This window comes from Theobroma cacao, chromosome 5 (assembly GCF_053813885.1).
Source record: "Theobroma cacao isolate CCN51 chromosome 5, ASM5381388v1, whole genome shotgun sequence".
Taxonomy (NCBI): Eukaryota; Viridiplantae; Streptophyta; class Magnoliopsida; order Malvales; family Malvaceae; genus Theobroma; species Theobroma cacao.
The window spans coordinates 39,001,971-39,029,951 of record NC_142643.1 but is presented as its reverse complement, the minus strand read 5'-3'; the positions used below and the strand labels follow the sequence as shown (position 1 = coordinate 39,029,951).

Sequence of the window (27,981 nt, the reverse complement as noted above, 5' to 3'; positions counted from 1 at the left end):
ATTTCTGAAGAAGAAGCTTGAAGATTACGTTATGTGCGACCAAAACAACGTCTTATAGAAAATACTCCTGAAGGAGTTGGGGCTGCCTTGCTTTCATCCTTTGGACTTTTTGCCAGGAAAATGTTTATACAAGGCATTTACTGCACCTGCTACTCCATCCTCACCTGCCATCGCCTCTGCTAACTCCACAGCACGTCTTTTCACCTGCATGAAACCAATTTGTGTTTAACTTCTTCAGCACAACATTCAAAAAAGTTAGAATACCATGTACTACTCTCAAAACCACTTACATGGTGAAAATACTTAAGCATATATGTTCATATGTCCTCTCACTAAGCTCCAATTAAATTTGTTTTTTTTTTTTTTTCTAAATTTCCCATTTTCTTTTGCTGGTTGGGAAATGTCTCTTCTTGCCTAAAATTTGAACACTATCATTTGTTAAATAACAGCTTTGTCACTCATTAGTGGAAAGGAAAAGGAAAAAGTTGTCAGATTTTGCATCATCATTGCTCCATTTTGCCATCATTTTTACTATTTTCTTTCTGTAATTATTTTTGCTATAAGGTAAAACAAACAACAAAAACAATATTGTGTTTGGTTAAAGCTAAAGGTGAGCTTGTAGATTACAGGGGAAAACTTAAAGCATGACAATATAAAGGCATTCTTGATTTATGTCACTCTAAATGTTTAATTCTTCAAACATATTTTTATTGTTGTATGCTAACATTGATTTTTTTGTTTTCCATTGAAGCAAAAAGCAAGTAATTAAAGCAGGGCAATATGGTTTCTGTGTAAAGCAATCTGGTAATTTTGCTAAAAGACACAAATTATTCAGGGCAGAACAAAGCTGTAGCCATAAACCCTGGCTTTGTAGAGAGACTCTTTTTGAAACTTAATCCCATGACCTCAAGGTCCTAATAAAGCAACCAAACCATCACATAATGGGTCAACCTCCCAAAACCTCAAAAGAAGCAAGATAGAAACCTTACCACATGGCTGCTGTTCTTTTACAGATAAAAATGACTAAAAAGTTATAAGTTAAATACAAAGCTGATGCCTAAACCAAAACTGGTTAATATAATGGAAAGTTCATAATAATAAGACCTCATGCAGATTTCAAAGTTTATTCTGTAGGGAATTCATCATACCTCAGGATCCAGCATAAATTTTATTGCAGCAACCAGCTTCTCAAGTGAGAACTCCTCAACAGGAATGGGTGCAGGACCTACTCCTCTGGAATGCACTCTCTCGCCCCAGAAAGGCTGGTCTCCGAAGAAAGGTACAATGGTTGTTGGACACTGAATACAAGAGTAAAGATGCTTTAAAAAGTTGGAGAAATGATCAGAGGAATATAATCTTGGGAACAGCAGGTTACCGCAGCTTTGAGACCAGCTGCAGTAGTTCCAGCTCCACCATGATGAACCTGGGGAAAACATGCAAGGACACAGTTCATCACATTTCCAATTACATATAATGGCCAAATCAACAAATAAATAGAACCATACAGCCAAATAGAGCTTTACTGTTCAAGCCCTCAATTAAATCAGTTCTTCAAACATTTAACAGAGAAAAGTAATAAGGAGATAACCGTGTCGCTAATGAAGCATCTCATCGACCCATTTCATCAAATATTCACCAATTGTAGACCACCAACATGAGTGGATAAAAATAATTAAAAAGAAATTTCTGTTAACTAAAACAAGTATTAAAAATTTTAGAAAAATAAAGTAATGACAAAAGTTTAGCAAAGTGAGATTTGCAGAGATAAAAAGAAAAAAGAGGTAGGAAGATACAAAATGTAAAGGGATTTGAGAAGAGTGGGAGCATGAAAAGGAAAAATGAATTTTTGAGTGGGAAAAAGTCCAAGTCAGGTTGAATTTATCGAGAGATAGTGAAAGAAGAACTCAACAAGTCTCATCTAGCAGTTAGCAGTCAAAAAAGTTAAAACCAACAAAAAGTGTTATTGAGGTAATGTCATCAGGCAATCCATTTGGGATCCATCAGAAGGAACACAATTCAACACCCATAGTATTAAAAGGAACAAGGGAGACAACCATTCCAATTACAAACCAGTTTCATAATATTCCACTGAACACCCCTTAGATAATTCAACTTCAGGATACATAAAAAGGCATAATAATGATGCATTCAGCAAGTGACTAAGCAAATATAATGAAATGAAATACTTTGATGATGGCCTTTTATCCTTATAAAAGGCTTCGAATGAAACTACCACCGCTCCTATTGTTGCCATGACAATAGAATATAGGGAATTGAAGACAATAACACTCTATGCAATAACATTAAAAAAAAAACAAAAACTCCCAAGGCTAAGGAGCTTATGGATCCACTTGTTTAAAGGTTCTAAATAGAACAATTGTTTGAGACATATAACACACTATCCCCATATAAAATATATGTACAAATCATGGTTCACCAAACTCATTGCTCATAAATATCTAGCACTTACATGAAAATGACATCAAATATGAAATATGAGCAGATAAATTTCAACCGCTGTAGAAGCTATAAGTTTTACATTTACAACTTACCACAGCCATACATCGTGAGAATAGCCAGTCATGGGGGCAATTGTCCAGTAACTACACAAAGTCCTTTCGTTCTGCCACTGGACAAAAGACAATTAAGCGCAATGCACTCCATACAGTGAACAAAGGACAATTAAGCGCTAAACATCTAACGAAGGAAATATGAGGAGAGAACGTGAAAATTACAATTGCCAAGACCGGCCCAGCCTGTGTTAATGATGCCTCTTTGTCCAGTTTTTTCTAGAGCTTGCACTGTTATCTGGGTCATCCTTTCTGGTTCCTGAACAGGCTGTTAAAAATTAACAGCTGTTAGAGCAATTTAATTCTAGATTAACAGAACATGATGAAGAAACAGAATGAGTGGTCTAATGAAGCCAATAGTAAATTCTTTTTTTACAGTAAAATCACGTAAAAACAGTTAAATGCACTTAATTCTCTGGAGAGAGTAAAGTTAATACCACATAAACAATTCTAATTATTAAAATAATCAATAAAATCATAAGGTAATGGAATAGAGAAAAACACATTTATGCACGAAAACTACTTTTAGAGACGAGTTCAATAGAAAAAGTCAAAATTGTACGAGAAAAATAAACTATTGCAATCTTTCACTATAATAAATATCCAAAAGATGGGAAGACTTGTTTAGAAGAAAACTCACAAGACTATCGAAGCCAATATAAATGGGCTTTTTATCGCCTCCTAGCAGCCATTTAACAAGTGAATCTGGTGGTTCATAACTAGATGCAAGCTCAAGGAAACAAAAGCCAACTACATCAATCTTTCGTCCCCAATCAGCTTGTGTAATGGCAGAGCCCACTTTGATTGGAACGTGCCAACATTTTTTTTATTTGAACTTCTAAAAAAAAATGTTCTTCTGCTGCTTTTTTAGGCCTCTATAAATGTGTTCTGAATCAATGAACAAACCCCTCGAAAATCATGAGCTGGGAGCGTTGCTACTCTGTTTTGCTAGTATTTTCTTTCCTTTTTTTTAATTATTAGAAAAAAAAATGAAAAACCATTTATTAGTGAAATCTTGAATTGTTTACAACATCCTAAAATTATATAAGTTGTGGGATTTAGTTTCTCTCTCAAGGTGTGGACCGTGGATGCTGGCATGCTGTTGAACTCTGTTTTGGTAGCCCTTGCCCTGTTCAGCTCTCTCTTTCCTCTCTCAGCATTTCCAAATTAATTTTAAGCTGAGAAAACAAATAAGCGAAACACCAAGAAAGGAGATTAAGTCTTTTTTTTTTTTATCCTCAGATACTTAGCTGCAAGAAGTTTGTTTCCAATTGAAAATTCAAATTCCGTAGCTTCAAAGGCTGATCCAGTAAAGCATGAATCAGAGAATCCTTGGTAACAAAAGAGGAAGAGAATGAAAGACTTGTTGATGAGTTTAAACCTAAGTAAACGTTCACTTAACATTTAAATTTAAACACAACATAGACTTAAAGGAAAGTCCAATATCTGAAATCTAGTTTGCATATAGTTTTCTAGCACATGGTTAAAACTATAAAGTAAGGAACAAAATAATTGGAGGCAGAAGTAGGGCCGAGGGAAAGTCGTGTTTCACATTATCAATTCTCTAAACCTTGGCTTTCAGAATTATTTTTTTCCATGAACCTTTAGTTTTTCAATGTCTGGCCACAAAGAGAGAGTGTTTGGCACCTTGTGTATTTGAAAATAGATTAATTATTAATTATTATACTCTTTTACAACTTCATTTAACACATTATTAAGTTTAATATATAAAAATAATTCTTGAACTATGTAAAGCTCTTGACCATGTATGACTCGTGTTTCCTACAAATTAAAATAACAAACAAGCTGCCTCGATCAAAGTGCCAAACACGTTTCTTTTCACTTAACATTTCAAGGTATCATACCTTGATCAAGTGATTTAATTACGTTAATTGTTTAATCACGTTTATAGATGTGTTATTTTATCAAAGTTCTTAAAAGATGATTATTTGGGTTCCGAAATAGCTTTGAGGTTGTACCAGAAAAGAATAGAAAAGCTTTAAGGTGAAATTTAAGTAGGACATGCAAGCAAACTGGTTCCAGAAATCAAGAGGACATCTATGGTAAATTGAATGTTCACTCCACCGTATCATTCGCTACCTAAAGCTACAAGATACTCAGTTCACTATTTATGCCAGCCACCTTGCCTAATTCCTTTTGACCTGAATGGACGATGGTAAACCATTCAAAGTTTCTTTTGTGTCCATTTTTTTTTTATTTTTTAAATTATTATGCTAGTCACAACCCCGAACGTTACATTTCCACTAAAATCATGTGCAAGCAACGAGTCTCTCATTTTTTTATTAGAATTCCTATATTATGTATGGTGCAACATGCTTGACATCTCACTATTAATTCACACATTCTTTGTCATTAATTAAAAAGGTATTACTAACTTGTCATATGCCTGAGGGATTTAAAGTCCAATAGAGCAATATGTTTTTACTAGTACTTTTTTTTTTTGATGAACATACGTTTCTACATTCTACTTTTACATGATATTCATTAAAATGATTGGAGTTATCATGTGGTCACATCAAATGTGACAAGGTAATGAAATTGAAAGAATAGTCATTTCCAATAGAATTAATTCTTGATTAAATGCATAATCTGAAGGCCAAACAGAATTAATTAATATGTCTTAAAGAATTTTGTTCAATCAGCAGGTTGTGATATGTTAAATAGAGCTCAAGAGTTCCTTGATCTCTTAAATGCTTAGGTTGTTTTCAATAATTAATATTGGCTTGGTTTTTTACTTTACCCTTGAAATTTGTTAGCTTTGTTTTCGAACCCTGTATTATGTTTTCTTAGATTTAAGACGAGACTTCATGTTATTTAAGATCCGCTGTGAACTCTATGTATCCTCTTAGATCGTACATCCATAACTTTTCACTTTTTTCCAGCATGTCACTCTAGAGAAAGAAACCCTTGATCCCTTATTGTTGTCTAGTCTTGCATTTTAAATTCCATTGCTCAAGACCCTGTTAATGTTACGTATCTTCACATCTTGCACATTTGAGAACTCTCTCTCTCTCTCTCGCTCTCTACATAATATAAACTTCATCAAATAATATTCTTTGTTATTCTTATTGACATGATTCATCAAATAATATTGTTTGTTTTTATCATAGACATGAGATTGCTCTTCGTAATATTGTTTTTGTTTATGTTTCCATTTTTTTTTCATAAAATTGTATTCTTCACACATTATGCTATCTTTTAGACCAACAGCACTATTACATGCCACATTTTTGGATGAACAGTTTCTGATGACAAATTGACAAGTCTTTTGAAATTTGATACAGTTGAGTGTATAGGAATCTAACTATGAGACAAGAAGAACAAATGCAGCTCATGCAAATACAACAAATACAACAGAGTCCTTTCTTTTTTATTTTTACCTGGTTGTCCTCTTATGGTGGAGAAAGAAGGATTGGAGAGATTGGAGGGTGGAGGGAGGAGAGGTCGGGGGTGGCTTTGTTGAACAGGGAGTAATGTAAGTAATCCCAGTAGCAAAACTGCAACCAAGTGAAAGAAGAAACAGAAGAATGGAAGACGGAAGTAGAGGGAATGTTCAGATGAAACAGGAGTGGACAGTGCTCTTTTAAACAGGGCTTTGATACTGAAATGACCCTGGCATTATAATATGAAAAACTTGTAACATGAAGTCATAATAAGATAAAAACACATCAATGTTTTATTGCTAAGGAATGGAAACTATTTTGCAAGAAGTTGTAAAACAATAATTGATAGTAATAATATATCTGAACAAAAGAAAAATATATTACAAAGAATGTTAAATATTACAATCATAAGATAGAAAATCAGGAAAGAATAAAACGGATACACATATATTCAAATTATAAGAAAATAAGCAAAAGGAAGGATAAAAGGGGCTTCCACATTTGACTACGTTTATAATTTTTTTTATTAATATGTGGTTAATTTAAAATAATTAATTTAAAAAGAATTTTGAAATGATTTTAGTAGAGTCAGTTACATTAGGATTATCAACAGGGGATTTTTTTTCTTTAGCTTTAGAAGAGGTTTTTTTTCCATTGAGTGATGGTGTTTTGGTTTATAATAAATTGAAGCTAACAGTGCTTCATGTGTTAAGAAATATATATTTTTTATAAAATAAAATATAAAAAAAAATTGTGGTGAATATTTTTAGATTTCATTCAAATTTGAATTGAAATAAATTTTTAAATTTTAATGAGGCATGATAGGAATCATAAAGTAGATTAATTTTAAATAATTTTAAAGGTAAAGATAAAAAGTATTAATTAAAATTGAAGATCATTGAGAAAATTTCATCATTAAAACTAAAAAAAATTAATTAGTATAATTAATATTCATTTTATTTTGACTTTCAAAAAATATTCATTTTATTTTAATAATTTTATTGTATCAATTATGTAGCTTATCAATAATTATTTTTAAAATATTGTATTTTCACAATATGAATTTGATTTTACTATTAGAATCATGTAATTATCCAAATATGATTAAATCAATATTAGCATATATTAAGATCTAAAAAATTAAATGTTTTCAAAAAAAATTATTTAAATAAAAAATTTTGCTTAATAAGAGAAGAGAAAATATTTTAAATTTTTTTGTAAATAATTATCTTTAAACTATCATTATAACTATTATTTATAGTCTTTTAAAATTTTAAATTATTTTTCTTTAATTATTATTATTATTATTATTTATAATATTAAATTATTTTTAATAAAGAATTCAGCACCCACGCGAAGCGTGGCACCATTCTAGTGATAAGGTAAAAATGAAGACTCACTTTTGGTAAGTCTTCCCTTATAAATGGACAAAGCCAGTCTGCACACGTCAATGAAAACTATCCCGTCTTGTCTTTATCACAAAATAATCGAGCACGCCATAATGTACAAATAATAACTGAGCAAGTGGCCCCGACCCCATGTGTTTTATTTGATGCACGTCATCATCCTGTTGTGCCTTGGGTGACCTATGATTCTGATACATGATGCAACGCTCTAGTGTGAGAGTTAGTGCTGTACAGCTTGCCCTGTTGTTTAACCCGACGTTCTTTGTTTTCCTCTTGCTTTGTTGTTTTCCTACTCTTCTCATGTCCTCCACCTCAAAGCGTTCCTATGCTTTTCTTCAAAAAAAACCCAGAACCTTTCACATTCCTCAAAGTGTCGTTTCGTTGATAAGTAAATTTAAATTAAAAATTTTTAAAAATAAATATTTATAATTTTAAAGAGTTATTTAAATTTTTTAAAAAAATTTATTTTTAGTTATTTATAAAATGATATTCTACAGTCAAACGATAAAACATTTAACACAAATGGGAAAACTTGATTTTTCCTTTTAGTTTGGACAAATATATTATATTTTTGTTTAATAAAATTCGATGGTTTGTGATGCATATATGATCAACGAGGGCTTATTATTAGATGTAATTAGAATATTATCTATGTGCAACACACGGACTTTTTGCGCCCCTCTCTTTGCTTTAACTATTTTCTCTTTCTCTGTATTCACCCTTCACGCAGTTAACTTTGACCCCTTTGCGCCCCCTCTCTTTTCTCTCTTTGCTTAACATCTTTTCCCTTTCACTCTCTCTGCCCTCTACCTGGTTAACTCTGAAAGTCTCGTTGAACTTAAGTTATAGATTATTCTAGAGAAAGAAAGACACAATAAAAAGTTGAGTCTTTTTTTCATACTTCAATTGGCAATAACTTAATGCTTCAAATTGTTATCTTTTCCCCTTTCTTTGTTTTTCGCTTGCTCTTTTTTTCGTTCCCTTCTCTTTTGTCGGCTTCTCACTTCCTTTTACTTTCCACCCATAAATTTTTTTTTCCATAGTTTGATTGGCAAATATCTTCCGAAATATCTATATTCTTTAAAATCACCAAAAATCAAAATTTAATTAAACTTTTTATGATATTTTTTATTTCATAGTTGGGGGAATAGTCTCTAAAATTGAAAGGATCAAAATATCCCTTATGATTGTAAAAAATAATTTAAAATAAAAAGTTTAAGTTGTTAATTATATATTATAAAAAATTAATACTTTAAATTTAAAAATTAATTAAAGTTAATTTAATATTTTAATTATAATTATATTTAAATCAATAAATAATATATTAATATTTTCATATATTAATAATTAAATTATAAATAACATATTAATATTTAAATTATTAATAATTAAATTATAAATAACATATTAATATTTAAAATTTCTCAACCGAAACGTTAACAGTTAAATAAATAAAATGCACTATATCTCTTAGATTTATTTTGAATATTTTTCCTTTTTAATTAAAATGATTTATCCTCAAATCCTTTTCTGCTCTTTGTTAGTGAATGATTACTCAGTTATTGCTAATAAACTGCCTCCTATTGCCCTCTGTTTATGCAGGAGTTGAAGTTCCTGCAACAAAAAACTGAGCTTTTTTCCTCTACGTACAATCGGTACTATAGATCACATTGCATCACCGTTACTTTTCAAGACCGTCGTCTTTAATAATTAAAATTATTAATTAATTGATCAATCAACATTAGGCATCACTCTAATAATAATAAAAAAAAAAAAAAAAAACACTTTCAAAAGCATCTTTCCCAAAAGCATGTCAGAAGCCACATGACTCCTAAAAAAAGCCACTTGATTCTCAGGGCCACAAGACTAACGGTGCATCAAGATGTCAAAAGGACAATGAAGCGCATCTGCGAAGTTGTACAACATCTTCAACTAAATTAAAAAAGAAACTTGCAAACGAAGCACGTTTAAAGATTGTAAGGCATTTTCGTCAAAATTCAAAAAGATAATGGAAACTATCGAAATTTTAATGAAACTTTGTAACAATTTTTAATATTGTTATCATGTAAGAAGGCGACTCCCTTGTGTTGAAGAAGGCAGAGCTAGGTTTATGAATTTCTCTGTAAAAGATTTTCTGAAATAAAAGTTTCAAATTTTCTTATTCTCTTGCTCTTAAGTTTCAATATTTCTATTTCAAATTTGTTTTCAAAACTTCAAATTTTTAATATTGTTTTAAATATTAGTTTTCTCAAATTTACTTTCTATCTATCCTTCTATATAAGTATTTTGTTTGCAAGATTTATACTCCGTAGATCTTAGGTGAAGATTTGATATTAGAGCAATGGATTGGAGATATTTCTAAATACTTAAAAATATTTTATTAAAGATAGATTTTATTTTACTGAGTTCTGAATTTAATTGCATTATCGATACCTTATCATTTTATGTTGAGTTTATAAGGATAATAGTCTAATATATTTAAAAGAAAACCCCAATGGGAGTTTTCAGAATTGACCAAGTGGAATGTAGAGAGAGAAAGAAAACAGATGTCGAAGCAAAGAGAGAGAAAGTGAAGGGGGTGCAAAGAGGTCACGGTTTACCATGTGGAGAGCAGATAAATAGAAAGAAAAGATGTTGAAGCAAAGAGAAGGGGTGCAAAGCGGTCCATGTGCAACGCACGGCTGATTTCATGTACCTGGACATGTTAATTAGTTAACTAATTGTTCGAACTTAACTAATTGTTTAAATTCGGACAACATGGTTAATTAGTTAGAATTTATTATGCATCAACGAATGTATCTGTACATGTTAAGTTTAAATTCTCTAGATATTATAGGGTTATTTACCCTCCTATGTTTTTCATGTACTTAATAAATTACTAAACTATGTCTCAATTTATGACTATGAGCAAAAATAAATAATTATTTTAATATATATATATATATATATTAATGTGAAGTACCGAGTGAAAAATTTACTATTTTTAATGATTGAATGTTTAAAATATATAATATTTATAAATATTAATAATCAAAATGTTATTTTATTGAATTATCAAAATAAAATTTTTTATAAAATTAATTGATAAAAATCTAATTGCTCTTTTCTTTCTATTTTATTGTATGTACTTGTATATGGGTATAGGTACATAGGAACGGTTCAAGCTGAGATGAGCCCACATCAGCTATAACTCTCGGGGTTGAAGACTCCAAGTGATATAAGGGGACGGTTTTTGAATTTAAAAACAGAAAATTGTGCATCCAAAGTAGAGTTCGGACAGGCAATAGCATACCGCATCAATTGTGGAGTTTGGACAGCACAACCATGCAGCATATGCGAGGGACTTTGGACAATTTAAGCCTTGGATGAGTAGTGAGACTAATATGTAAAATCTAGAGAGCTTGTAACAGAGAATATGTCCCAAATCGGAATCTAGACAGCCTCACAATCTAGATTAGTTGAAATCAGTGGTTTTTTTTATCTCCTGTTCTTTCTTACCTTTGTACTGAATAAGCCAAATGGCTAATTGGCCATTGACTATACTTTAATAAAAGCTTAATTTTTTTTAAAAAATGTATATAAGTATATATAAAAAATATATAACACTATACATTAGTCATATATTTGAAAAGAAAATATAATTAACATTTTCATAAAAATTTAAATATAAAATAATGAAAGCATGATCGTGACTTAAAATTGGTTTCTTTTCTAATAAAAGGCTTAAAGAACGTACCCTCGTTACATTATACTTTTTCTTATTTGATTTTTTATCAAATAAATGTAATTTTAAATAATTATTTTTAAAATATTATATAAAATTATTTTGTAAAAAATAATGTTTAAACATTTTTATTTCAAAAAATTACAAATTATATATTTTTAACATGTTTATGATTTTTAAAAAATAATAATAAAAAAATATAAAAACCAATCATTTTGGTATGAATAGAAGTAATAGTGTATAATATTAAGTTGAATAAAAATTCATTACAATAAATTAGCATGTCATGATTAGACTAATCTTTAAAAGTCCTGATTAATATTTCGTGAAGAATAAAAGTTTTTTATTTTTTGTTGATGAAAGTGAAATTTTATTTATTCGTAAGAGCTACGGGAGGTCTAGGTCGAGATAAGAGAGTAGGACTTACATCTAAACTTGAATACAAAATAGACGTAAAGGGAGAATCCGATATCTAAAATCTAGTACACATTGTTTCTAATACATAGTTAAAACAAAGAAGTTAGAAATAAAATAATTGGAAGCAGAAGTAGGGCCGAGGGAAAGTCTTGTTTTCACATTATCAGGTCTTTAAACTTGACTTTCACAATTTTCTTTTGCAAAAGCACATAATTACTTTATGTATGAACCTTTATTTCTTTTAATGTCGGCCACAAAATAGTGGGTTCCTCAAGTTATACCATTATAATAATTATTAATTATTACACTTTTTTACAACTTTATGTTAAATTTATATTTTTTTGAAAAATCACATTGTTAAATATAATAATATATTCATACATATGCAAAAAGATATTGAAAACATTGAAAGCAAAAACTGTTGGATTCATGAAAGGATGAGAATATTTCTTTTAAAATTAATAGATTCATTAAAGATGTTGAAAAAGTAAAATTAAACTGATTAAATTTATCAAAAAATTAAAAAATACATGCATAACCCCCTCCGTATTTTCTTTCAAGCCTAAAACTTGAAAAAAGCTTCAGCCGACAAAACTTGAGACCCAGTCGACCCAGTCCACGTGATCGCATTGAAAGCAAAAACAGCCGTCCCTAATTGTTGAACCACGTGAAACTTTTGACCATGTGTAACTCACGTTCGTATAAATTATAATAGCAAGTGGCCTTCTCCGCCTGTTATCACGAAAAAATTGTAACTATGTTGGGTCAAAAAGAATAATTATATGCAGTATTTTTAAAAATAGAACAATTAATTTTATAAACAGAATTAAAAATATTTATATTTTTAATTATATTTTTCATCTTTGATATTTTATACTTTATCACTGTTGTATTTGTCAGCATGATATTCAAATTCTTTTAGTAACAGTTCTCTTTAAAGGTTATTAAGCTAAAGTCCTGCACAGTGAAATTATTGATTTAATAATCTGATGAAGCTACTATATTAGTCTTCATGCATTCCCAACCCTAGTGCTTTTGCCTCTGTCCTTGTTTGTGTTTGTAAAAGTTCACTTGTCAAATATTAAAGTCAAAGTAAAAGTTCACGTAACATGATAGGAAAATTACTTATCAGATAATTTTTATGATAATATTATGATTTTATATTATCTTTTGAGATGAATTATTGTATTGATTGTTAATTTTAATAATACTAAATCACTTTTAAAGCAAAATAAGATTTGAATCATTTTTACTTTTAAATTTTATATTTTAATGAAACTTTTAAATCTAAAATTGTTAAATTATAATTAAAAATTTACTAAACAACAAATTTTCATGTGCAAAACATATGTTTTTTGTATGTAACATAACGAAACCAAGAGACATCGAATTGGTTACTGACACTTGGCCTCTCCGTCATTTTTAGCACACCAACCTTTTTTAATGCGTTGGATTTATATATAATATTATTATATGTTTTCTTTTTTGGGTGAAACTTAACTAGTATTACAGACACTGCAACTATTGGAGAAAATAAGTCATTATCGCGTCATTAATCTTTGGCAGCGTTGTTTGTAAAGAGAAATTGAATTTGTACTTGAAAATATAAATTTTTGAAATGTGTTAGTTTCGTATTCATTGACACTAATAAAAAATATTTTTAATTAGTTATTAATCAATGTATATAAATATTCACTGTGTATCATATTTTTAGTTATTAATCAATGTGTTAGTTTCGTACTTTCTTGTCATGTCGCAATCGCACTGACAAAGTAGACACTTGCCTCGTTGGCCATCACATGTTTTTCTACGTAGAAGTAATTGGCAGTCTCTGCACTCTTCTTGTCATGTCGTATAGACTGCCTAGGGACAATGCCCATCTGTTCTCCAGTTTTCTCCCAAAATAAAACTTTCTTAGGCTACTCTTAGCCTATGTCAACTTAATCTCGTTGCCCCTTGATGAGTGGGAGAATTAATTGCTGAAGTAATATTTTCAAGAATCCTTCTCTTCTTCAGTCTCATCAGTGAAGGTGAAGAAAGGGAAAATTTCTCATCTTTTGTGGAGGTACGCCACTCTAAACCCTTTCAATTTTAGGCCCTTTGGTTGTGCTTGCTGTATAAGAGGCTCTTCTTTCTTCCCCTTCCATTGTAATTTTCTTTTCTGGTTTTCCTCCCCTGTTTCTCTGTCTTCTTTTTATGTTTTACCCATAGCTTTTCTTTTTTCAGTTTTGCTACCCACAACTTAGAAAAACAAAATACAAAAAACAAAAAGAAAACAAAATGGACTTTGTTGTTGGCGTCGTTAGCTCCATTGTCAAAGCAGCTGCAGCGTACACGACCTCTACCATCAAAAACCATTTCAAATACCTTTGCAATGATGAGAACCAGGTCAGGACCCTCAAGAATCAAGTTGAGAGACTGAAGGATGCAAGGGAAAGAGTACAGCATTCTGTTGATACTGCTAAGGGGAATGGGGAAGAGATTCAACACGATGTCTATACGTGGCTGACTACTGTCAACAAGAAGATCGCTGAAGAAGTAGAGAAAGTAATGCAGGATGAAGAAAAAGCAAAGAAAAAGTGTTTCCTAGGCTTGTGTCCTTGTTTCTGGACTCGTTACAAGCTTAGCGTGGATGCCGAAGAGGAGGCGAAGGCTGTAGCGGAGCTACTCAAACAGGGCAAATTTAATGGGGTTTCGTATCGTGCAGTTCCACAAGGTACCACGGTCGCATCTGTTAAAGATTTCGAAGCATTCGAGTCAAGAACGCTGGTTTTCAATGGAATCATGGAGGCACTGAAAGAACCTAGTTTCAGTATTGTAGGGGTGCACGGGATGGGTGGCGTTGGCAAGACCACGCTAGTCAAAGAAGTTGCTAGACAAGTCAAGGAGGGCAAGTTATTTGATTCCGTAGTTATAGCAACCGTAACTCAGACCCTTGATGTTAAGGACATTCAAAACCAAGTTGCAGAGTTATTGGGTTTAAAATTTGAGGAACAGAGTAGGGTTGGAAGGGCACATAGACTACGAGAAAGATTGCAGAAAGAGAAGAAGATTCTTGTTGTTTTGGATGATATTTGGGAAAGATTAGATCTCGAGGAAGTTGGGATTCCTTTTGGAAATGAACATGAGGGATGCAAGATACTGCTAACGTCTAGGCATCTCGATGTTTTATCAAGTGGGATGGAAACTCAGAAAAATTTTGCAGTTGGTCTTTTAAATGAAAACGAAGCCTGGGACCTGTTTAAAAAGATGGCTGGTGACTGTGTCGAAAGTTGTGATCTGCAGCCTACAGCTATCAAGGTAGCAAAGAAATGTGCGGGACTGCCGATCGCCATCGCAACAGTTGCAAGGGCTTTGAGAAACAAACGTTTGTTTGAATGGGAGAATGCTTTGCGTGAACTAAAGTGGCCCTCATCAAGAAGCAAAGGGATAACAGCGGGTGTTTATTTACCTATAGAGTTGAGTTACAATTATTTAGAAGATGAGGAAGTTAAGTTCCCTTTCTTGCTTTGTAGTTTAATTGGTCATAATGGTTCCGTTGAATGCTTGTTGTCTTACATCATGGGTTTGGGTTCCTTTCGTGGTATCAACACAATAAAAGAAGCAAGAAATAAAGTGTTGACAGTGGTGAGTAAGCTCAAAGCGTCTTGTTTGTTGCTTGATGGTTATAATGATGAGCAGTTTGACATCCATGATGTTGTTCGGGATGTTGCCATATCAATTGCATCAAGGGACCACCATATGTTTGTGTTGAGAGATGGTGATGTGCAAAAAGAGTGGCCTGATCAGGAGAGAATGAAAAATTGCAGTGTGATTTTTTTAAGTTCTCCTAATATCAGTGAGCTTCCTGATGAGTTAGAGTGTTCACATCTTTCCTTCTTCTTTATGAACAATGAAGGTTCAGTGCATATTCCAGCAAACTTCTTCCGGGGAACAGAAAGACTCAAAGTCCTACATTTGGCTAGAATGCAGTTTCAATCTCTACCTGTGTCAATTAATCTCCTAACAAACCTTCACACGTTGCGTTTAAATCGATGTGCGCTGGAAGACATAACCATTATTGGAAAGCTCAAGAAATTAGAAATCCTTAGCCTTGCAGGCTCAGATATTAAAGCGCTACCCAGGGAGATAGCACAATTGACTCGGTTAAGGTTGTTAGATTTGAGTCATTGTACTAAACTCAAAATCATCCCACCAAATATCTTATCCAATTTGTCCAAATTAGAAGAATTATATTTGGAAGATAGCTTTGTTCGATGGGATGATGAAGTACTTGGTAGTGAAAGAAGAAATGCTAGTCTTGAGGAATTGAAGCATTTGTCTTATCTAACCACTTTGTATACTGGTATTCCGAATGCCCAAATAATTCCAGAATGCCTGTTCAGTGAGACATTGGACAGATACAAGATTTTTATAGGTGATGGTGCATGGGATTGGGACGATGAGTATGAATGCTCAAGAACACTGAGATTCAAGTTAGATACAAGCATTTACTTGGATCATGGGGTGAAAATGTTGTTAAAGAAGACAGAAGATTTGTATCTAGATGAACTTGAAGGTATCAAGAATGTAGTTCCTGAGTTGAATATTGGTGAAGATTTTCCACATTTAAAGAAACTTCACATCCAAAATGGTTTGGAAGTCCAGTATATAGCAACGGAGAAAACTCAGTTTTCTCAATTACAGTCCATGACACTCCAAGATCTGCCGCAGCTCATTAGCTTTTGCTCCGAAGACAGGATGAGTTCCACATCCCAGCAGGAGCAGGGGAATACAAGCACCAAGCCCCTTTTCAATAAACAGGTATTTATTTATTTAGGGATTATTCAATGGCTTAATTATACATTTCACATATATATATGGGTTTCGCTTCCCATTTCATTTTCCAACTTTTGCTTTCATTCATATCATAATTGCTAAATGTTAGAGACCAAAAGGATAAAACTCTGATGCTGGCTATTGATTGTTTGGCTTTTGCATCCATAGAGAGTGATGTTATTTTTCATAGTTTTGATTATTAGCTGGGGCAATTTGAAGAGCATGATAGTAGAAAAAAGCACGTACAAGTTAATTTTGATTTTATTTGGTTAACACTTTTGCTATTTTCTATTTCAGAAGCACAAAACATGTTCGAGGATTATATACAAAACATATACTTTATAAACCAACTGTGTTATTATTGGCGTTACATTTAACTATTTGTTAATTTTAAATCTTTTATGATATTAATTTTTCCTTTTTTTGCCTTCAGTTTATAAATATTCCTCAAAAAGTGAAAAGCAAGTAATAAAAGTATCAACGAAATGGCTTATGATAACTTCTACATCTAACTAAGAATACATAGTGACTGCAAATATGAAGTGATGATCTTTTCGCTTGCATAAATGGTTAGTCTAAGAAGCTAAGGTGTAGACCAGTTTTATGTATTTGTGTTTTTTTTTTGTTTTTTTTTTTTATTAAATTTAATGATATCTCGATACTTATGATTTATGTCATGGATGGTTAAAAATTACAAATAAAGATAATAATTTTAGAAGAACCTTTTAAAACATAAAAATTTTCAAAGAAAATCAATAAGTTAAATATAGTTTCTTTGATTTTGTTGTATTACTAATATTATCATTAATTAATAATAATTTTTTCATCATTAAATGATAATAATAACAATAAATATATAATTTTTTTTGAAATTTAAACAAGATAACAATAAATATATAATAAGTAATAATAAATATGTACTAATGTAATTAAAATAAACATAATAAAGTAAAACATTTATGTCGTAAATAAATTAGCTAAATGTAATCTTTAAGTTTGTATCTTAGTGATGGAACTAATGTTTTACTTCAAACTTTTTTTTTTCCTATTCTAATTAAGACTTTTACAAATACGTGGACTCCAAATTGAATTAATGTCTTATGCTTAAAAGTTATAATGTCAAATGTTTATTATCTAATATATAATAAGTAACAAAAATAAATTGTGATCACTTGATATATTTTCATCGAATTAGATAAAACAATTGTTCTTTTTGGACTTCACATTTTAAGATATACACATATATTCTCTTGATTTTTAAGGAAAAAGTATTTTACATGTGTGCAGATTGTGTTCCCTCAATTGACAAGCTTGCGATTGTCCTCAATTAAGACCCAAAGGATATGGCACAGCCAGCTTTCAGAGACTTATTGTTTTTGCCTTCCGAATTTGAAGACCATCATCATTGAGGGCTGTCATTACTTACAACATCTGTTATTTCCCTCTGTTGCTAGAAATCTGGTACACCTTGAACAGTTTGAGATAGTAAATTGCAAGTGCTTAAGAGAGATAATATTTACGGTGGAAATAAAAGAAGAACAGGAAGATGTAATTTGCTTCCCTCAATTAAACTCCCTGGTAATAAAGGATCTTCAAAATCTCCTCAACTTTTGCTCAGGAAATTATAATATTGAGTTCCCCTTACTGAAAGTGTTGACGATTAAACAATGCCCTAAATTAAAGGAATTCATTAGTGAAACTAAAATGGAGGGGAAATATGAGTCCAGTATACAGGCTCTCTTCAATGAGAAGGTGAATTAGTCTTTCACTCTTACTGCTCTCTCTTGTTCTCCTTTATTCTTTTGCCTTAGTTTCATGAATTAACTCTAGTAACTTTTTACTCATCCGCACGAATTATATAGGCTGCAGTTCCCAGCTTGGAAAGGATGACACTTTGCCACTTGAGAAATGTGAAGAAGATGTTTCATGATCAACTTCTAGCAGGTTCCTTTGGCAAATTAGAAGAAATGATTGTTGAATGCTGTGATGAGTTATTGGCTCTTTTTCCGTCTAATGTTTTCGGAGTACTTCAAAGCCTAAAAACACTTATAGTGGGGAGATGTGATTCACTAGAACAGATGTTTGAGGTTGGGGTTGCAGTGTTAAATAACAAAGAAACACATGCTGTAGATTCTCAACTAATGAAATTGTATATTTATAATCTACCAAAACTGAAGCATGTATGGAATAAAGATCCCCAAGGAAGTCTTACCTTTCAAAATCTACGAAAAGTAGGTGTTCGGAGTTGTGAGAGTCTGAAAAATCTATTTCCAGCATCAATAGCCAAAGATCTTCCCCAACTCGAATATCTAGCAATAAGTCGTTGTGGGGTGGAGGAGATTGTGTCCGCAGGGGATGGATTGGAGCAGCCGGTTAGGTTTGAGTTTCCTCGAGTGTCTTCACTGGCGCTTACAAACCTAACGGAGCTGAAATGTTTCTATCCAGGGCAACATACAATACTCTGGCCGATGTTGAAAACATTGGAGACAGCTTGTGCTACTTTAATAAAGATAATAGCTTCAGAAGGCTTTAGTATCCATGACAGACGGGAATTCATAAAAGCACAATCACTTTTCTTGGGTGAAGAGGTATGATTCTGAACCTTCACTATTTCAAAACTGAAACATGGACAGGGTCACATGCATGGCATATCGATATCTGTCAGTAATACGTAATTTTGAAATTTAAAGTATAATAAATTTTTTAATTTGTCATCAATTAATAATAATAATAATAAAATTAAGAAGCATATGTGTTAAATGAAAAAAATTCAGTTTTAATAGAATTTATGTCTAGCTCCGTTATTAATTTCAATTTTAACTTATAAAAACATTAAATTTGTAATGAAAAACGCTTTTTCCTACCAATAATGCAAAAGGTTTGATTCTTGAAATATAAAATTTAAAGTACACATAAGGTTTTGTTATATAAAAAAATGTTGTCTAAAAAAATGTGATTAAAATTCAATTTTGTTGTAGGATCTGTTGCATTTCTATATTTTCTGGTCCAACAAAACCTTCCCAGATTCCTACCTTCTTAAAAATACTGCTATGGTCTCTCCGCTCTATTAATGAAACAAATAATCATCTTATTATACGTTTTATCTTACCCACAACAAATACAATATATGATAAAAATCATCTTATCATACTCTCAATATTTGCACACCAAACATGGGAGAAGATAGTGTTGTTTAATATAATTCATTTCCTTAGCTTTATCTTATACTCTTCTCTCCTTTTTTTTTTCTTAGTCCTTCTTTAACTTTTAGGGAGATTAAAAAAAAATTGATTTTGATTTATTTTATATTAAAATTTAAAATTTTTTATAATATAGATTTTCAATGCTTTTTAACACAAAAAAGCCAAAAAAATTATGAAAAGTAGATTTTATCTTATACTCCTTCCCTTCCTTTTTCTTTGTCTCTCCTTGACTTTCAAGAAGATTAAGACGAAAACTTTTGACTTTGATTTATTTTATATTAAAATTTGAAAATTTTTTTGTGATATAGGTGTTCAATATTTTTTAATATGAAAAAATAAAATAAATCATAAAAAAAAATAAGTTTGTAATATAAAAAAAATAAGACTATTAAGTGTCTAAGAAAAATAAACTTGATTTTGGGATAGCTAAAAAAATAACAAAGAAAAAGAAAAGGGAGAGTACTATTTCATACTATGAACTACCGTAATAACTAGTTTAATTAATTGCTTTTCAAAAAAAAAACTAGTTTAATTAATTAAATTTCTCCCTTCATTCTATATTTTCTAAATAGCAGCTTAATAGATTATCATAGATCTTTTACACTTATCCTTCTCTTAGACAACAACTTTTTGGTTTTTGGGCCATTAGAAGCTCATTAAGTCTGCAACACAAAACTTGTATTACATTACGATATCAGTAAACATTTTATTTATACCATTTTGGTGAAAATTTATTTTCTTGCATAAAGAATTATTGTATTTAGTTTTATCTATTTAGAAATGGTCAAAAGATCAATTCAGTTTTTGTACTTTTCAACTTTGTTCAATTTAGTCTATGTATTAAAAATCGAAGCAATTTAGTTCATTGATTTTGAAAATTGCGTCAATTTAGTCTCTTCTTTAACGACATCCAATTTTGTTGTTAAAGGATGACGTTAGTATTGATGTGTTATATTTTAATAACATGGCATGTCACAAGGCATAGAGTGATGACGTGGCAATGTCATGTGGCACTATACCATGACGTGGTATTAACATGCTGACATGCTATTGCCATGTTACATATAAAAAAAATTTTTTTTTAAAAAACTATCATGGTATAGGTACTCAATTGAACAAAAATATATAACACAGAAATTAAATTGAACAAAATTGAGATATTAAGGGATTAAATTAAAAAAATAAATATATAAGTAGATTATTGATATATTTATTAATAAGTCAAATATTTAAGTGTAAACAATTTATGGTGTAAAAAAAAATATATAAATATTTTTTTATTTATTTCTTTGATTTTAGAATATGTAAATTAATTTATCGTTTTTACAAAAATTAAGTTTGAATTCTCTTTTTATAAAAAATATTTTTAAAAAATTTTATATCTGAAGTCAAATTTAGATAAATAACTTATATTATGTTAAAATAAAATAATATAAAATAATTAAATATTTTTTTATTTATAATAGTATAAAAATATGAAATTTATTTAACTTAGTTTTTAATTTGAGCTAAAGTCAAATTAGTAAAATATATTGGTTTAATTCTTCTTTTAAAAAATTGAATGAAGGAGATATGAAGTTAGCAATGATTGTAAAAATAATTTCTCATTTTAACTTGCTTAATTTGGACATGATAAACTTTTATTACAATCATAAAATTTGAGTTTCACCTTTTCAATTTTTTATTTTGTTTAATATTTCAAGTTATATTTTTTAAGTTGAAATTTTTATATTAAAGATTATATTTATGGTTGATAAAGTTAAATATAATTATAAATATTTGTATTATTTTATTTTATTAATAAATTTTTTGTAAATTTAAATTTAACAAAATTTAATTGTTGTATTTGAATTTAAACAAAATCGTTTTATAAGAAATTTTGAGTAAATTTAAATAAAAAGTAAATTGGGTAAGAGTTGAATAATTTTCAAAGAATGTGTATTTGTAAATTATAGAAGTTGTAACTAAATCAACATATTTAGTTATTTTATATTGTTTTATTTTTACGTAATACAAGTTATTCATCTAAATTTGACTATAAGTATGAAATTTTTTCAAATTATTTTTTATCGAAGAAGAATTTAAACGTAACTTTTGTAAAAATAATAAATTAATGTAAATATTTTAAAATCAAATAATTAAGTAAAAAAAATATTTTTATATATTTTTTAACATTGTAAATCTTTTACATTTAAATATTTTGCTTATTAAGAAGCATATCAATAATTTATTTAAAGATTTATATTTTTTAAATTATTTTTCAATTTAGTACTTCAACATTTCGATTTTGTTCAATTAGTTCTTGTGTTATATATGTTTGTTCAATTTAGTCCCTATGATGTGGTAAATTTTTTTTTTTGAATATTTTGACCTACCACAGGGCATTGACATGTTGATTTAGTCCTTATGACGTGTTAGAATTTTTTTTGAATTTTTTTTTATTTGCAACGTGGCACTGACATGCATGTCAATGCCACATCAGCACTACCACGACGTTGTATAGTATCACGTGGCATTGTCACGTCATCACTCTATGTCACGGAGTATGCCACGTTATCAAAATGTGACACATCATCGCTGACGTTATCTTTTAATGACAAATTTAGATGTTATTTGGAGGAGGGACTAAATTGATGTAATTTATAAAATTAAGAGATTAAATTACTTCGATTTTAAGTACAGAGATTAAATTAAACAAAATTAAAAAGTACGAAGATTAGATGGTGTTTTTGACTTTCTTCAAATGAATGCCCAAGGCACAATTTGATCCTTTAATGTTTGATTTGAAAGATGTATACATTCATAAATTTAGATTATCTATTACATCTAAAGGAAGATTATCTCTACCGTCATTATGCATCCTAAGGCATACTACTTCTTGGTATGTATGAAAAAAAAGGATAAACACTTTTAGGTGTTTGAAACTCTCAAATTCTTTTTAACAGAATTAAACTAGTCCAAGCAATGTAAAAATTAATGGGTTGAGGAGAGCATTAACCTGAACTTGTATAGCTTTCATCTATATCTTTTATGCATGCATATTTATATATATATATATATATATGTGTGTGTGTGTGTGTGTCTTGACTAAGAATAACTTTTTTTTTCTTTTGACCTTGTTTTTTTTTTAAAAGGCCTTTTAGAGCAACATTGACTCTGTCTTTTTCTTATTTGATTGGTTTCTTAGGTCATTCCCAAATTAGAGGAGTTGCGGTTATCAAAAATGGATGACATTGCAATGATAAGTGATGCCCAGTTTCCCGCTGACTTCTTTCACCATATTAAAGTTTTTGAGGTGGGAGGCTCCAATTTTCCAATTTTTTTGGTCCAAAAATTGCACAATCTTGAAAATATTAAGCTCTCTCATTGTGACTTCGAAAAGCTAGTCTTTTGTGAAGGAGATGTTGGTGAAAAGCCTGATGCTGGGATACTCTCACGAATTAGAAAATTAAATTTGAATTATTGTAAAAATCTTAGATATATATGGAAGAAAGATTCAGAGCTGGGCCACATTCTTTCTAATCTGGAAACTCTTGAAGTTGTGGGGTGTGATGATTCGATATTTTTTGGACCCTCCTCAGCATCTTTTCGAAATCTCACAACTTTTGAAGTGCAACGGTGCAAGAAGATGATATATTTATTTCCACCTTCAGTAGTCCAGAGTCTGGTACAACTAACAAAAATGACGATACAATACTGCCAGAGGATGACAGCAATAGTTGCAAACGAAGGAGATGAGAATGAGATCACTTTCGGCAAGCTGAAATATTTAGAACTCCATTATTTACAGAGCCTCGCAAGCTTTTGTCGAGGGAATCACACCTTCACATTTCTATCCTTGGAAGACTTAATTGTGAATAGCTGTACTAGCTTGAAGGTTTTTTCTCAGGGAGTTTTAAGCACCCCACAATTACAGAGAGTAAAAGAATCACGTTACGATAACAAAGGGCGTTGGGCTGGTGACCTTAATACCACCATACAACAGTTGTACACCGAAAAGGTATGAATTAATTCATGACGCTTCGATCCTGCTCAATTTATTTTGTAAACTGCTGCTCAATTTTACTTTTCTGATTGAAATATTGCCTTCTTTCATTGTTTTAGAAATTAAAAAGATATTAGTTCAATAACTAAAGAAGAAGGATTATTGTTATTATTTGTATTTGTGCTTAATGTTATGTTGCACCAGATATAACTATTGCAATATATTGGGTTTGTTAGGGTGAATATCATTACGGAAGGAATTTGGAGCTCTCAGACACATTTTCCGAGTTGATGGAAACATGGAATAGAAACCCTCAAGAAATTTTGGACTTCAAAAACCTTGAAAGGTTGAAAGTTTGTAATTGTAGCAGCTTGAAATACATTTTTACCCCCTCAATGGCTTTGAGCCTCCAGCAATTATTCACATTAGAAGTAATAGATTGTCCCTCGGTGGAAGTAGTCATCGTGGAACACGGAGTCGAGGAGGAAGCAATGACAGATAAGTTCACGTTCCCTAAGCTCAACGACATAAAAATTGAGTCATGTTCCAACTTGACAAGTTTTTATTCGGGAAATCGAGCTCTTAAATTTCCAAGGTTGGGCACAATTAGGATAGTGGACTGTCCAAAAATGAGTACATTTGCTGCTTCTTCATATTCAAGGGACAAGGAGAAAGAGACGGGTGGTGATGGAAGTGAAAAAGGGGATATTACTGCAACTTTTTTCAGCGACAAGGTCAGTTTGTTAGCGAAGATTCATTTTTATATTTTTGTAAGATTTTATTTCCTCTCTTTTTTATGTACGTCCGTCACTTAAATTCTACTTATACATGCATCTCTTTTGTTCTTGTTTCTTTATATGAGTGTAGAATGAATTCAAATTTAGCTCTTTTAAGTAATATGAGATGCATATATCTACCATTGAATCAAATATTTAAATGTCCTTTTTTTTTAGTTTGATCAATTTTATTGCATAGTAACAGAAAAAAAAAGAGTTAGACAGTGTTAAGTGTGACTGAAAAGAAAAAAAGAGATAGTGTCAAGTTTGATGGTATTAATATACGAAGAAATGACTACAAGTACTAACTCCCTTTATCGCATTTCTTTTATCTATTCTTTTAAAATATTTCTTTCCTTTTGTAATCACATAAAGTTTTTTTAATATTTTAATGCCTTACGACATTTCTTAGGCATATATTTTTAAGACATTTCTTACAAGTACCCACCTAGGCTCGTGGATTTGTTCCAATTAGGTTTGGGCTTAGGCATATATTTTAAGTTCAAGTCTGACTCGAACCTACCCAATTAAAATATTTTTTATGAAACAGTATATTTTATTTAATTTTAATTTTCAAATATAATTAAAATTTATTATTTTAATAATAGAATAATAGTTAAATGAATAAGTTGAACCAATTTTGAGCTTGATTCTTAGAATGGGAGGCTCTATAGGTTTTATATACATATATATATTTATCTTTCAATTATTGCTTTTTAATCTTACTGTTGACTATCATGCCTTATCGTTAACATATCCATTCTCTGAAATCACTGTTTTCAGTTCATTTTTATTTTTTTAAAGAAACGAAAACTTTTTCATACTAATGAGAATTATGTCTGCAGGTTGTGTGTCCCAAATTGTACGATTTGGATCTGTCCTCAATTAACGTTCAAAAGATATGGCATATCCAACAATTAGCATCCTCTTATCATGTTTACAATTTGAAATGGATTAGGATACAGGGGTGTCACAATTTGAAATATCTGTTTCCATCTTTCATGGTAAAACATTTTATGCAACTCCATAGCCTTTCGATTTTGGACTGTAAGATCATGGAAGAAGTAATCCTCATGGAAGGATTGACAGAAGAAGAAAAGATGAGCAGCATGTTGTTGATTGTGAATTGCGATTCATTAAACAAATTGCAGATTGTGAATTGCGATTCATTAGAAGAAATATTTGAGCCACAAGCACTCATTGCTAATCAATCACATGCAATAACAACTACTCAATCGATTGTGGTTGAAACAGAAACTAAGTTTGTATTTCCCCGAGTGACATACCTTAGACTTGAAAAATTGCCCAAATTGAAAAGTTTATACTCTAAGATACTTGCCACAGAATGGCCATCATTGAAAAAAATGGAGGTGATTGAATGCCACAAAGTAGAGATATTTGCTGCAGAATGTCCTTGCTTTGGAGAAACACATACAGAGAGTCAGGTTAAAATCTCAAATCAACAGCCATTGTTTTGGGTCGATGAGGTATGAATACAAAACTTGTAAAACTCTTTGTCTTTTATAATTTAACCAATTACAACTGTTGGTTTTTGTTTAACACGCATGTTAATCATTCAGATTACGTTCCCTATTTTAGAAGATTTAAGATTGAAGCAGAACGATACTGTGAAAGGGACATGGCATAGCCAAGTACTCTCAACAAAATGTTTCAAGAAACTGAAAGTTCTTGAGCTCATGTGCATTCCTGAGAAATCAACTGTTCTTCCATATTGCTTCATCCAGTCATTACCAAATCTTGAAAAGCTAGTTCTGAGTGATGCTTCCTTCTGTCAAATATTCCAGTCTGAAGAACTCAGTGATGAGGAAAGACATGCATTGACACTCACTCGCTTAAGTGAATTGAGGTTGTCTAAACTTCCAGAGCTAACACATCTCTGGGAGGAAGGGTTTCGACCCATACCAATTTTCTATAACCTGAGAATTCTTGAAGTGGTGGAATGTGGCAAATTAAAGACTTTAGTGCCATCTTTGGTGTCTTTCGAAAATTTAACCAATCTGGAAGTTTCAAGATGTCATGGATTCATAAATTTAATAGCATGCTCAACAGCTAAGAGCTTGGTGCTACTGGAGAGAATGAGCATAACTGATTGTGAGATAATAGAGGAAATCATAGCATGTGGGGGTGATGAAATGGAAGGTGGCATTGTTTTCACCCGATTGAAGTATTTGCAACTAAGTTGTCTACCAAGTCTAGCAAGCTTTTGCTTAGGGGATCACAGATTTGAATTCCCAGTCTTGGGAAAGATGATTGTGAGGGAGTGCCCAAAAATGAAGATTTTCTGTCAAGGAGATTTAAGCACACCAAAACTGAAGCAAGTGCAATTGACAGAGGAGGAAGAAAAAGGAAGGTGGGAAGGCGACCTTAAAACTACTATAAAACAGCTGTTCGAAGAAATGGTATGCATCAATTTAAAGGATTTTCCTATGTTTTCCTAGTTTTCATCAGCCTACTAATGATTACAAAATGAAAATGACTGCCTTTGCTATAATTCTGCCCTTTGAAGCTATAGACATAAAGCTTTTAATGTCTTCTCTTTAATAATGAATTTTATTACAAAATGTAACTTGGTGTATTTTACCGCATAACTAATTGGTTGTACCTTTGAATATGTTGTTTCTTATGATCATAGAATGCTGGAAATTCTGAAGTGACTGAGGTTACCAATTAGTTGCCCAAGCTGGAATAAGGCAATATGCATGTTTTGGTGCCTATGAGACAGGCTCATTTTCCTTCAATTGAAATCCGATGGTAATTAAGTACCTGTTCTAATTTCATAATCCTTCATTTGTCTACTTTATTTCATCCATAATGGAAAACTTGCAATTTATAGACTGACGATTGATGAGATGCCTTTTGATTGCAGATTGAATTGCTCTAGTGAAGAATGAAGCTGCCTAGTTGGCAGCCGCTGTCCTTGGAACCCAGAAGGTTATTTCATTTCATTACTTTCAACTGTCAGCTTATATATGATGGTCCATGGTTGTTGAATAGAGATGTCAAAATTGGCTCCCTGTTTGAGCTTCTCCAGAGTTGGGTACTTGCCAGCAAATATCTCTATTTTGCCGCCTACAATTGTATTAATGATGTTCATTCTGTAGTACGTATCTGGGAGTAGAAACACTTCAATTTGGGTCCCTGGAATGTGACCGGTGGGGATAAAGACATGATTGATTCAGTTGCATTTATTGCATGTAACTTATGAGTTTCAATTATCACCGTTACATGTTACATAGAAGACGTTCAAAAAACTATCACAATTTCTAATTATGAGGATATTAACTTTTTTAAAGTCTTCACCTCTTGATGTAAATTCGAAATGAGTTTTTGTGTAATTTGAATCTCTTAAATTAGCTATCAAGAATTTTTATATAAAAAAATCTCATACTTAAATATGATATGAATTGATATTAAAAATATTGTATTGTTTTAAATTTTAATGTATGTGATATTAAACTTAATAGTATTTGAAAAAATTCAACTTCTAAAACTCGAGCAAATATTAATTTCATATATCAAACTAAAAATAACATAAATAAAAAAATTCATAATTTATTTCCTTGTCATTGGTGGCTTTGACTAAGAAAATCAAAACTATTACTATTTACCTTTTTTTGTTAAAAATCAATCTTTTTAAAATGTTAACGTGAATTTATA

The 27,981-nt window shown here is 30.9% G+C and overlaps 1 protein-coding gene and 1 pseudogene across 3 annotated transcripts; one reads left to right on the top strand and one right to left on the bottom strand.

Moving 5' to 3' along the window:
* Positions 1 to 29: 29 nt before the first annotated feature.
* Positions 30 to 13,401, bottom strand: LOC148762864 (sterol 3-beta-glucosyltransferase UGT80A2-like; annotated as a pseudogene). The gene is made up of 6 exons (XR_016026373.1): positions 13,306 to 13,401; positions 2,736 to 2,838; positions 2,553 to 2,629; positions 1,376 to 1,423; positions 1,149 to 1,298; positions 30 to 204 (listed from the first exon to the last, which is right to left on the bottom strand). The product of XR_016026373.1 is annotated as a sterol 3-beta-glucosyltransferase UGT80A2-like (transcript).
* LOC18599402 (uncharacterized) lies at positions 13,360 to 27,616 on the top strand. 2 transcript variants are annotated; one of them, XM_088806277.1, is made up of 10 exons: positions 13,360 to 13,586; positions 13,748 to 16,324; positions 17,627 to 18,091; positions 18,202 to 18,927; positions 22,730 to 23,542; positions 23,764 to 24,261; positions 25,149 to 25,790; positions 25,884 to 26,723; positions 26,957 to 27,075; positions 27,191 to 27,616. In XM_088806277.1, exons 2-9 carry the CDS (start codon positions 13,802 to 13,804, stop codon positions 26,993 to 26,995), a joined length of 6,546 nt encoding a protein of 2,181 aa, XP_088662403.1. In that variant the 5' UTR covers positions 13,360 to 13,586; positions 13,748 to 13,801; the 3' UTR covers positions 26,996 to 27,075; positions 27,191 to 27,616. The 2 variants fall into 2 exon arrangements, with proteins under 2 accessions (XP_088662403.1, XP_088662404.1); XM_088806278.1 differs by having other exon boundaries at positions 26,957 to 27,081; positions 27,194 to 27,616.
* Positions 27,617 to 27,981: the final 365 nt, after the last annotated feature.

What these genes read in the sequence shown, in the direction of transcription:
- LOC18599402 (XM_088806277.1), top strand. Translation starts at nt 13,802, where the DNA reads ATGGACTTTGTTGTTGGCGTCGTTAGCTCCATTGTCAAAGCAGCTGCA. An exon ending in CAACTTTTTTCAGCGACAAG is followed by an intron (nt 24,262 to 25,148) that starts GTCAGTTTGTTA and finishes TTATGTCTGCAG; the next exon opens with GTTGTGTGTCCCAAATTGTA. An exon ending in AACAGCTGTTCGAAGAAATG is followed by an intron (nt 26,724 to 26,956) that starts GTATGCATCAAT and finishes TTATGATCATAG; the next exon opens with AATGCTGGAAATTCTGAAGT.